Source organism: Staurois parvus, unplaced genomic scaffold, assembly GCF_062004578.1.
Source record: "Staurois parvus isolate SC_StPar_1 unplaced genomic scaffold, SC_StPar_1.0 ptg000635l, whole genome shotgun sequence".
Lineage (NCBI taxonomy): Eukaryota > Metazoa > Chordata > Amphibia > Anura > Ranidae > Staurois > Staurois parvus.
In genome coordinates this window covers 3,522,270-3,534,522 of record NW_028318431.1, presented here as the reverse complement: position 1 = coordinate 3,534,522, position 12,253 = coordinate 3,522,270, and the positions used below count along the sequence as shown (strand labels likewise).

At 40.6% G+C, this 12,253-nt stretch overlaps 1 protein-coding gene across 6 annotated transcripts in view; it reads left to right on the top strand.

Moving 5' to 3' along the window:
- Positions 1-12,253, top strand: part of CTPS2 (CTP synthase 2) — a 306,531-nt gene that overhangs the window by 24,425 nt on the left and 269,853 nt on the right. For all 6 annotated transcript variants that reach the window (XM_089693658.1, XM_089693654.1, XM_089693659.1 and 3 more), the window contains 2 exons: positions 585-685; positions 10,736-10,852. In XM_089693658.1, coding sequence (XP_089549784.1) covers positions 585-685; positions 10,736-10,852 — 218 coding nt within the window. The remainder of the gene's footprint in view (positions 1-584; positions 686-10,735; positions 10,853-12,253) is intronic.

Here is a 12,253-nt window from a genome sequence, read left to right as displayed (position 1 = left end):
ATGCCGTCTAGCCCGAACTGTCATCTCTGCAAGAGGAAAGAAAGCAGCCGAGATTTCAAATCCCGACTGCTTTCTTTCCTCTCCTACCACTGAGACTCAGCATGGGATGCCTGCAAGGAGGTTTCCCACACTGCTTCTGTGTGAACTCTGGCTATGACAAGCCTGGGTTCACACAGGAGCAGTGGGGAAACCGCATGCGATTTGGACAGGAATCGCATTCCTGTTCAAATCACATGCTATTCTTTGCGTTACAATTTGCATCCACTAATACAAATCGCACTGCAAATTATCGGTACTCTGTTTCGGCGAGTATTTGACCAAAAGTATCGGTACTTGCAATTGCCAATAAAAAAATGGTATCGGTGCATCCCTAAAATATATGCCTGGTCTGCTCAAGAGGGGAGAGTGAAGAGCTGTGGGTTATTTTGTAGGATAGCCCATTACTGGGTGGCCACAGGTCATGTGTGCCTAAAACTAGCCCTGATGCTGCTGAACTGGGGTTGCTACTTTCTAAGCACGTATATGTTCTATTCATGTTTAGTAATGTCCTCCATGCCTGATTAAAGCTGTCATCTTTATTACAGTGGTCCCACATGTCACTGATGCCATTCAGGAGTGGGTGATGAATCAAGCAAAGGTCCCTGTGGACAAAGACCGCCAAGAGCCACAAATATGTGTTATTGAGGCAAGTTCAATTAACCAATAGTCAGAAACCGCCAGTGTCTTTTATTGTGAGTCTTTTTGTAACCAACTCTTGCATGCTGACACACATACAGCAGCTATATCTCAGCATACCAGCAACCAGAAGCGTAGATAAGGAAGGGGGGGGGGGTCTGAACGATCCTCCCAGAGGGGAGTTGCCAACCATCCCTGCAGCCCTCAAAATTTCCACTCACCCACGAGTGGAAAAAAGGTGGGGCGGTTAGCAGTTTAGGGACTAGGGGTGTGTGGGAGGGCGGGGGTGGGGGCAGTGGCAAGCAGCGATCTCCTGACTGGCTTTCAATGAAGAAGCTGGAAGTCACAGGAGGGAGAGGAGGAGAAACGGCTTCCAGCTGCTTCATTAAAAGCCATACAGGAGATCACTGCTTGTCACCACCCCCACTGCTGCAAAGAACATACCTGATTGTTCCATCCACCCCTTCCTTCCACCCACCCACCCCTCCCTTCCTTCCTTCTACCCACCCACCCCTCCCTTCCTTCCTTCTACCCACCCCTTCTTTCTTTCCATCCATCCTTCCATACAGGCCTGTAGAAGGAGCAGCTAGCTCAGCGTGTGTAGCCTTGCCTCTCTCCTCCTTGGTTGCCGACCTCTCCCCTTGGTCACGTGCGCCACGGCTTTTAGTTCACACTGGTCACAGACACGTTCGGTGTCCTGGGACTTCCTACCATCCACAGCGCTCTGGGACCTTCTGTACCATCCACGGTGGTCCCTATTGCAGTCGGACGGATCCCTGCAGGATATGGATGACGGGTGCATACCCATAGATCATCTTTCACTGATGGGCTTTTTAACCACTTCACTATTGTGAATTTTTATAACTTTTGTGGTCTGTTAAACTGTGTAATACTGCACTTAGAAGGCGCCTCTCTTTTTTTCTTTCTACGTATTATCCTTATAGAGTTGGCTTACTCTGGGATGGCAGCCACTTAAGCGGTTATACAGTTATGGACTCCTGGACATTTTGTATATTTACAGGATATGAGCCACTAGTACGCTGAGAGAGATTTTTTAAATTGTTGTATAAAATCAAGCACCTAGAAATACAGACTGCTTCTTCAAACATTGGTGAAACAATGGGTCGCTCTCAGGAGCTCAGTGAATTTAAGCATGGTACCGTGATAGGTTGCCACCTGTGCAATAAGTCCATCCATGAAATTTCCTTGCTATAAATATTCCACGGTCACCTGTTAGTGGTATTATAACAAAGTGGAAGCAATTGGGAACAACAGCAACTCAGCCATGAAGTGGTAGGTCTCGTAAAATTACAGAGTAGGGTCAGCGCATGCTGACGTGCACAGTGGGCAAAAGTAACCAGCTCAATAGCTAAAGACCTCCAAACTTCATGTGACCTTCAGATTAGCACACCAACGGTGTGTAGAGAGCTTCGTGGAATGGGTTTCTATAGCTGAGCAGCTGCATGCAAGCCTTACATCACCAAGTGCAATGCAAAGCGTTGGATGCAGTGGTGTAAAGCACGCTGCCACTGGACTCTAGAGCAGTGGGGATGTGTTCTCTGGAGTGCTGAATCACGCTTTTCTGTCTGGTAATCCGATGGACGTGTCTGGGTTTGGCAGTTGCCAGGTGAACGGTACTTGCCTGACTGCATTGTGCCAAGTGTAAAGTTTGATGGAGGGGGGATTATGGTGTGGGGTTGTTTTTCAGGGGTTGGGCTTGGCCCCTTAGCCCCAGTGAAGGCAACCCTTAAGTCATCAGCATACCAAGACATTTTGGACAATTTCATGCTTCTAACTTTGTGGGGACAGTTTGGGGATGGCCCCTTCCTGTTCCAACATGACTGCACACCAGTGCACAAAGCAAGGTCCATAAAGACATGGATGAGCAAGTTTGGGGTGGAGGAACTTGACTGGTCTGCAGAGTCCTGACCTCAACCCGATAGAACACTTTTGGGATGAATTAGAGCAGAGACTGAGAACCAGGCCTTTTTGTCTGACATCAGTTCCTGATCTCACAAATGTGCTTCTGGAAGCATGGTGAAACATTCCCATAGACACACTCCTAATCCTTGTGGACAGCCTTCCCAGAAGAGTTGAAGCTGTTATAGCTGCAAAGGGTGAGCCAACTCAATATTGAACCCTACAGACTAAGACTGGGATGCCACTAAAGTTCGTGTGTGTGTAAAGGCAGGCGTCCCAATACTTTTGGCAATATAGTGTATTTATATGTTGTTAACTAATGGTAGGCATAGCTGGTTATATAAGGACAATGTAAACACATGCAGAGGAGATTGCTTAGGGTTAACTTAAAATCCAGTGATGTGGGTTTTATTCATTAGTGCTCTTATTTCCGATGTTACTAGGCTCTTCAAACCTGTGAGTCACCAAGGGGAGAATGCAGTGTAGAGCCAGCCACAGATGGATCGAAATTTGATTCCTGAATAGGCAGGCTGCTTGTACTGAAGTCAGTCCATCGATCAACCTTCGTAGAAACAGTCTGTCGGGTTTTTATCACCTGATCACTGCTTGCGGCAGGTGCTGGCAGAACACAGTAGCGCTGCGGAATCAAGCAATTTCTTTCCTTTAACCCTCGATTGAAGGAAAGAAAATTGCATAATACATGGCCTGCCTAAGCAGAGAAGTAATTTATTCGTGATCAGGATCAGGTTACTTGCAGCCTGTTCATTCAGAGTTTGCCTTTCCCTAAACACAATAAAAAGGTTTGCTTTAATTTTGGATACAACATTACACATACAACTTTTAAAATCATTTTATTGAGATTCATATTAAACATTATAGACATTTAGAAACCACAAATGATTCCACCTTAAGCATATACTGTACATGTGCAATTAAAATTAATTTATGACCACCTCCAAACTCCAAAAATTGTCATGCAGCCATAATTCCTATACTCCTCACTTGCTTTGCTTGATTCCATATGGGCTTCACATATTTTGTCTTTACTCCTGGCATAACACTAACACTAATTTTTTTTTAGATAAAATCACAAGTGACAGTCATATACTTTGTCCCTCACAATCCCTTCACTTAGTTCTAAGTGTTTAAAAGTGGCTTCCTTAGTTATTAGAAGTGATGTGGAGGAATTACCAGTTTTAGAAAAGGTCATTTTGTTGTCCAAATAATCTAGTTTTGCACAATAAACATGGAAAAATGATGAGTTTTAGCATTCCACTATATTATATTTTTTCAATTAAGAGTTTAAAATTCTTAATATGCTAAGAAGCCTAAAACATGGTCCCTGCATATATTATATTGATGCATTGCAGCATGTATATATGATAAAAATGAGGTACTATGATATTATTGTTAGTAAGCATTAGAAGCCTCTGTCATTCATTAAAATACTGATAACTACCCCCAATGATCTCAGTACATATAATGGGCCGTGGTGTTTCTAGGGTTCCAGGTCTTCCCCATGCAAAAAGGATTAACCAGAACAGTCTCAGAGTTCCCATAAAGGCCAAGATTATTGAGCTAAAATTAAATTATCAAAAATCTTTTAAGTGTTTTGGATAGAAATGTCCTTAGATATAGTGATGTCCAAATTTCTGGAGCATACACCTAGTCCCAGCCAAACCTGGAGCAATAAAGCAATATGGGTGAATCAAAACAAAAAGTAACATTTGCAGATGTTTTGGAGTTAAATGCATAGACACTGTTTATTATACAAATCAAGATTTTATAAATGACAAAGGATTCCCAGAGTACTCTGAGGTAGCTTAAGAGCCAAGCTACAATAGTGGCTGCCTGTTCTAAAACGTAATTTCTCTGAATGAAATTTCAGACCGAATAGTTCAAATAGTTATTAGTCACTGCTTATGAGTCATCCACCTGCGTCTTGGAATTTCTGTTTTGAATTACAGTAATCAACAGTATTTTATTATCAGGCTGTGAAGAGATAGATAACAAATAATGAACAGGAGCTGATCGCTCCAAGCTCAACCTTATGGCATATTTACATGTATGCAATATCTGGAGTGTGATGAGATGTTACAAGTATCCTACTGTTGCTACATTCAATGAGCTTCCAGGATTGTGGGAGAGTAAGGGCCAGAATTTATGGGATCTGATGTTCGTCAGACTGCAGTTTCAAAAGGTTTTTGTCATGGTTACTGTATACAGTACAGTTACTGTATATAGTTTGTTAAAGAATAGAATAAAATTGTTTAAACTGTTCATTTGTATAATTATTCCATACACGGAGAGCATATACATACTGTAGATCTTCGATTCAGTTTGCTGCATGCCTGTATAGGGAACACAGCTGTAATATCAATCTTTGGCCAGTAGATGGTGCCCTTCATTGTTCTTTGGCACATACAATAATAAAAGTGTGTATAGAAGTCGTAGAATTGGTTGATTTCATTTTCAAGCAGTTCACTTCCATCTCTGTAGTATAATTTTATATAAATGTTGTACTTTAATTGTATGCATTGCCCTAGACTATGAAAAAGTGGCAATAAAGTCTAAGTTTAATAAAAAAAAAAAAAGATTAGCCCAAGGGACATGATTTATTATTAGTCTGATGTGTCCCTGGTGTTGTGATTCCTGCATTAGTTGAAATCTTCCTACTCCAATTGCCTCTTCCACCACCACTTCCATAATGTTCCAGTGTGGAAAGCGTTAATAGAGCCGACAGATCTGTAACAAATTCCTTATGAGTGACAACTGTGCCTACCCTTTCTGCCCATCTCCATTCATAGAAGCTGTACTATAGCTTCCATGAATGAAAAACGATTTATGATCGGAGGATGGGATAATGAATGAAAGACCCACCTTCTCCATTCATAGCATGCTTCTTGCCAGCACATGGACCGATTTTGTGCTGCTTGTCCCTCTCACACTCCAGCCCTGCTGTACAGGGACTACAAGGGGCTGATTACTTACACTGCCTGCAATTAAAAAATAAATGTAATGCTGTATTATTGATTACAGAACTTCATTAATTTGTGTCTTTTATATCTGCTAGTTGTTAAAAAAACAAACCAAAAACTTTTTGTAAAGCCAAGCAGTTTATTTTACCTGTTGTTATTGTTAATCTCTTCTCCCATGATATTATCCTCTGCAGTCAATGCCTGCTAGTTTTGAAAATTCTGCAGTGTTCATATTTGTCTTTTTTTGGCTTAACACATCATATTTCTATGCTGTACGTACAGTGGATATAAAGTCTGCACATCCCTGTTAAAATGTCAGGTTTCTGTGATGTAAAAAAATGGGACAAAGGTAAATAATTTCAGAACTTTTTCCACCTTTAATATGACCTATAAACTGTACAACTCAGTTGAAAAACAAACTGAAATCTTTTAGAGGGGGGTAAACCTAAAAAACTAAAATAATGTGGTTGCATAAGTGTGCACGCTGTCTTATAACTGGGAATGGCGCTTTGTTCAAAATTAAGCAAATCACAATCAAATTCATGTTAAATAGGAGTCAGTACACACTTGCCATCATTTTAAAGTGCCTCTGATTAACCCCAAATAAAGTTCAGCTGTCCTTTTAGGTCTTTCCTGACATTTTCTTAGTCGCATCCTGCAGCAAAAGCCATGGTCCGCAGAGAGCTTCCAAAGCATCAGAGGGATCTCATTGTTAAAAGGTATCAGTCAGGAGAAGGGTACAAAAGAATCAACAAGGCATTAGATATACCATGGAACACAGTGAAGACAGTCATCATCAAGTAGAGAAAATATGGTGGAACAGTGACATTACCAAGAACTGGACATTCCTCCAAAATTGATGAAAAGACGAGAAGAAAACCGGTCTGGGAGGCTTCCAAGAGGCCTACAGGAACATTAAAGGAGCTGCAGGAATATGTGGAAAGCACTGGCTGTGTGGTACATGTGACAACAATCTCCCGTATTCTTCATATGTCTGGGCTATGGAGTAGAGTAGCAAGATGGAAGCCTTTTCTTACGAAGAAAAATATCCAAGTCTGGCTAAATTTTGCAAAAACACATCTGAAGTTTCCCAAAAGCATGTGTGAAAACGTGTTATGGTCTGATGAAACCAAGGTTGAACATATTTCCAAAAGATATGTTTGGCACAAAAGCAACACTGCCCATCACCAAAAGAACACCATACCCACAGTGAAGCATGGTGGTGGCAGCATCATGCTTTGGGGCTGTTTTTCTTCAGCTGGAACTGGGGCCTTAGTCAAGGTAGAGGGAATTATGAACATTTCCAAATTCCAGTCAATACTGGCCCAGACCTGAATCCGATCGAAAATCTGTGGGTCAATCTGAAGAGGGCTGTGCACAGGAGATGTCCTCGCAATCTGACAGATTTGGAGTGTTTTTGCAAGGAAGAGTGGCAAATATTACCAAGCTAAGATGTGCTATGCTGATAGACTCATACCCAAAAGTCTGAGTGCTGTAAAAAAATCAAAAGGTGCTTCAACAAAGTATTAGTTTAGGGTGTGCACACTTATGCAACCATATTATTTTAGTTTTTTATTTTTACTTCCCTCCACCTAAAAGATTTCAGTTTGTTGTTCAACTGTGTTGTACAGTTTATAGATTACATTAAAGGTGGAAAAAGCTCTGAAATGATTTATCTTTGTCTCATTTTTTTTACATCAAAGAAACCTGCCATTTTAACAGGGGTGTGTAGACTTTTTATATCCACTGTAGAGTATTTTCCCTTACTATGTTTATATGGATCTCATAAGAGATGAAAATTTAGGGGTTGATTTATTAAAGGCAAATTGATTGTTCACTAAGTAGTGATTTTTTTTTTTACTAAAACTTCGTGAATGTAATGAAGCTATGTTGGCATCCATCATCTAATCATGTGCAAGCACAAATGCTGTTTCTTTTTTAAATTTCTTTGCACATGATTGCATATTCTTTGTAAATTGAATTTTCACCACTGTGACTAAACTTTGCACCCTATGTGCCTTTAGTAAATCAACCCAAATAGTGTGTTATGGTGTACAGCTACTGTAAATACAGTATGCACCACTAGACGGCGCACTTACCTAGATGAATATAATCCTTGCCAGCCTGTTGCACTTTGATTTGTATGCCTCACGGCTTTCACCTAATTGCATTCCTATCAACATATCTTCACCGACAAACCTAACTGTATGCTAGTAATGTTACAGACTGTCATCTAGTTTCTGGTTCATTGCCCACAGTGCAGCTTCTGCTGGTAATATATTATTACTATTCTGCCATTCAAAGACAGAGGGGACTATTAAAATAGATGATGGGATTGAATTGGCAATGGATTGAAATGTAAAACAAAGCCCACCTATCCTCTGTTGTATTTGTTAAAAGGTAAAATTTAAGTTTGTGAGACTGTGAGATGATGCATACATCAAGGCCTCTTTATCCATGCCACAGATGTTTGGCATGACCAGGTTATTTGGATGAAAAGGTGCAAACTAGAATACTTAGCTTTATTGTATTATAAACAAGTAGAATGTATTTCGTTATTAGACTTATTATTTATTTATCTATTTCAGGTACTTATATAGCACCGCCAATTTACGCACTGCTTTACATATATATATATATATATATATATATATATAGTACATTCACATCAGTCCCTAACCCTCAAGGAGTGTACAGTCGAAGGTCCCTAACTCACATTCATACATACACAGGACAATTTTTGGATAGGATCCAATTCACCTACCAGCATGTCTTTGGAGTGTGGGATGAAACCGGAGTACCCGGAGGAAACCCACGCAGGCACAGGGAGAACTTGCAAACTCCAGGCAGGTGCTGCCATGGTTGGGATTCGAACCAATGACCCTAGTACTGCCAGGTGAAAGTGCTAACCATTTAGGCACTGTGCTGCCCCATAGTATTTAGTTCTTTTAGCATTGAGTATAGTGCACTTTTTTTTCATAAAGATTCCCTGTTGTGCCCTAGATCTATATCAGGAAAAGTGGATTTTATTTATGTCTTTGAGATGCCCAAAAGTGGTTATTAAACAAGCATTCCAGGTACAATGCTCTCCTGAGCCTAGCATGTTACATTCATATTCGGGGTGTAACTTGTAACATGTTACAAATGCAGCAGTTGCCGCACCCCCCTTCCCCGAGTCCCCATTTTGACAGGGTGCCCTGTGACTGGAAAAACGACAAATTCTAACAACCTTTGCAGCTGCCGGCTTTTAGTTCTTAATGAGCTACAAGAGTGCTATTGATCGCTTCATTAAGCTTCCTGTCAGTGTGACTGCCTGCCTGTATTAGAGGTACAGCCAGAGAGATACACAGACAGTCTGCAGGACCATGACATTACACCCAGGATCTTCTGATCGTGGGTGCAATGCTTTACAGGTCGCTAATAAAAAATAAATGCATATTTTTTTACTTGCAAAAAATGTGGATTTATTTTTTTTTGTAAAAGCGGACTTTTTTTTTTTTTTTAACAGATAACGTGTATTCTGACCCGTCCTTTGTGATTCTACCCTTGTGCCACCTACTTCAATCATGAACTGACTTTTAGAGGAATATGACCCCCACCTCCAGGCTTATGGCTGAACTGAACATACTATTCTGCATTTGTATCTACTGTTATATATTTATGTGCTGTGCATAAAACCAAAACTGAAAAGTGTAAAGTTATAACATGATATTTTAAAGCATCCCCAATTATTACAATGTAAAAACAAATAATATATATATTGCTTACAATAACCTAAAAAAGTAAAAATACATCATCTAAAAGAGTAACATATGATGTACAAAAAGTCCCAAATTGTGCAGAATTCCACTTTTTCCCTTTTTATGATCAGAGGTGCTCCAAGAGAAGAAACCTCCACGATCCTGCAAAGGGCAAACGCTCCCCTCCACTATTGATCCTTACTACAAAGGCTGAAAAGGCGTATTTGTCAAGCACCAGGACCCAGAGGACACTTGAATTAGAAACCGAGATATGTCATGTTTAGTTTGGTCCAGCCTGTATGTATAGCCAAATACAGCTCTGAAGAACTACAAAGCCAAGCTCCATGTATACATCAAATGGTCAGACCATCCAATGAAGGCATTTATCTTTGAAGCTGCTTCCCCCCTCCATCTCCTGCTCTCTGGACCTCCAGCCAGTCTCCTGCATTTCCAACTCTGAGTCTGGGTTCACATACGTGCGGTGCGGTATATCACATTTGATTCGCACAGGAACCGCACCGCATTCCTGTGCAAATCACATGCGATTTGTGTGTGGTGAGATTAGAGCCATACATTTTGTACGGCTCTATTCGCAGTGCACCCGCACCACAAAGGAGCAGGACTCTTTTTTTTTTAGAATCGGATCGCATGGGTATTCACACTTATGCGGTCCGATTTTGAACATCGAGCCGCATTTTGCAGACCACTTTCGGGGTGTTGTTAACATACACACCCGCAGTGGTTCGCATGAACGGGGTGTGATTCTGATGCGGTGCGGAATTGAAAACTCTGCGAATTCTGGACCGCATCAGTGTGAACCCGGGCTTATACTGTAAATGTTTGGCAAAATAATGAGAATTCAGGCTACAGTTCCTGTATAAGCATTAAAAACATCTTCAGTTGCTTGCGTTTTATTTATTATTTTCTTTTGTTCATAATTATAGCACTTGTCTCTTGTAACTTCATGATATATTAACATGGTGTGCTTTCTGGTTGTGTTTGAAGTCTCTGCAAGCTTCTCTGCAATTAGTAGATCGAAGGCTGCACTTGAAGTCTCCAGAACTGGAGGCCTTGTTTTTGTTCTTGTTTTGTGTCTGTTCTCTTTTTCTGTAACTACAAAACAACAAACATTGAAGTCTTCTCTTCTTCACTAACAAAAAAAAATCTCTTGGAAAAAAAACCCCTCCATTCCCTGTTTTCGTTTGTAAAAAGGAACGACTGGCCAAGTCACACAGAGATCATCAGACAAATCACCGAAAAGCGCAGCCTTCTTGGGTCCAATCCTCCCATCAACTCAGGATTTATGAGCATCCTATATCCCTTCTTCCCTGGACACACATTATAATAAGTAGTGTAACTATGACTGTTGTTATGGTAGTGCGACTCTTATTTATTTTTACTTTTATATTCCCTTTCTTTTAGTTGGGTGGTACAATTGGGGACATTGAAGGAATGGCATTCATTGAAGCTTTCCGGCAATTCCAGTTCAAGGCAAAGAGAGAGAACTTCTGTAACATACATGTCAGCCTTGTTCCCCAGGTAGGTAAATACTTTCTTTTGTATTGAAGTGATTCAAAGATGATGCTTGTAATCCTCTAGAAAAGAAAAAAAAATAGAAATATTATATCACAATAGAAGGCAATTGCCTGCACTGCGAATGTTTGAATACCCCCCCCCCTTTTTTTTTCACCATTAAGATCAATACACACTCAGATCAGAAATTTGGGAAAGCAGTTTGTGGAGATTTTTGGAAATTTTGGGTGAAATAAAAGAAACTGCAGAAAAAAGTCATGAGAGTATATATCTAGTGGAAAGGAAAATTAGTGTTACTAAACCCACGACTCTGCATAAACTATATTTAGTTTTCCACAGTACACACAACATGGAAATGCAATTATTTTAGTAAATATAAACTAAATACCTTTTCCCATCAGCAGTATATAGAAGTCTTGAGACTTTTATCAGTGTCCAGCCGAGCACTGGTTAAAGTTTTTGGAGGAGGAGTTTTAATTCTGCTCTGATTGTCCTATGAGGCTGCATAACCCCTGACCCTCTGTCTGGACAGTGCTGATTGGCCCTGTGCTGATCACATGCACCCTCCCAAAGGAAACAAAAACACTCTCTAGCCTCACACACTAAGCTGAGCATGTGCAAAGTGACCCCTAGAGCTCTATACTATCAGCAGACATATTAGAGACATTAGAAGGAGGAGAGGATCAGAGAAGCAAAACCAAAACAGCCTTTTTTACACAATGCAGAGGATTAACCCCTTAGGTTCCACAGTGAGTATAACAAGCATGCTTTCCTGCATATACAGACTGATTTTACTGTTGTGGGTTTAGTAACACTTTAATTTGTAAACCACACATAGTGGGAATGCAAAATAATGACATCTGGGTAATAGAGTGTTATAGAGTTTCCATTTTATCAAAATGCCTATGGATGCTTCATGTATTAGGGTGGATGTTGTAAAAGAGATGATACCTGATTAAAGTGTTACTAAACCCAGGACCCTGCATTCATTATATTCAGTATTCCACACTACACAGAACATGGAAATGCAATTGTTTTAGTAAATATAAACTGCTAGTTATCTTTTTCTCCTCAGTAGTATATAGAAGTCTTTTCACTTCTACCAGTGTCCAGCTGAGCACTGGTTAAAGCTTGCAGGATGAGTTTTCGTTCTGCTGTGACTGTCCTATGAGGCTGCCTAACACCTGACCCTCTGTATGGACAGTGCTGATTGGCCCTGTGCGGATCACATGCACCCTCCCCTCCAAAAAAACCTCTCTAGCAATACACACCAAACAGAGCATGTGCAAACTTGCCATTTGTGCTCTAACTATGGCAGATGGATTGGGGACAGTGGAAGGGGATGATCAGAGAAGATAGGATAAAACAGCCTTTTTTACAATGCAGAGGATTTACCCCTTAGGTTCC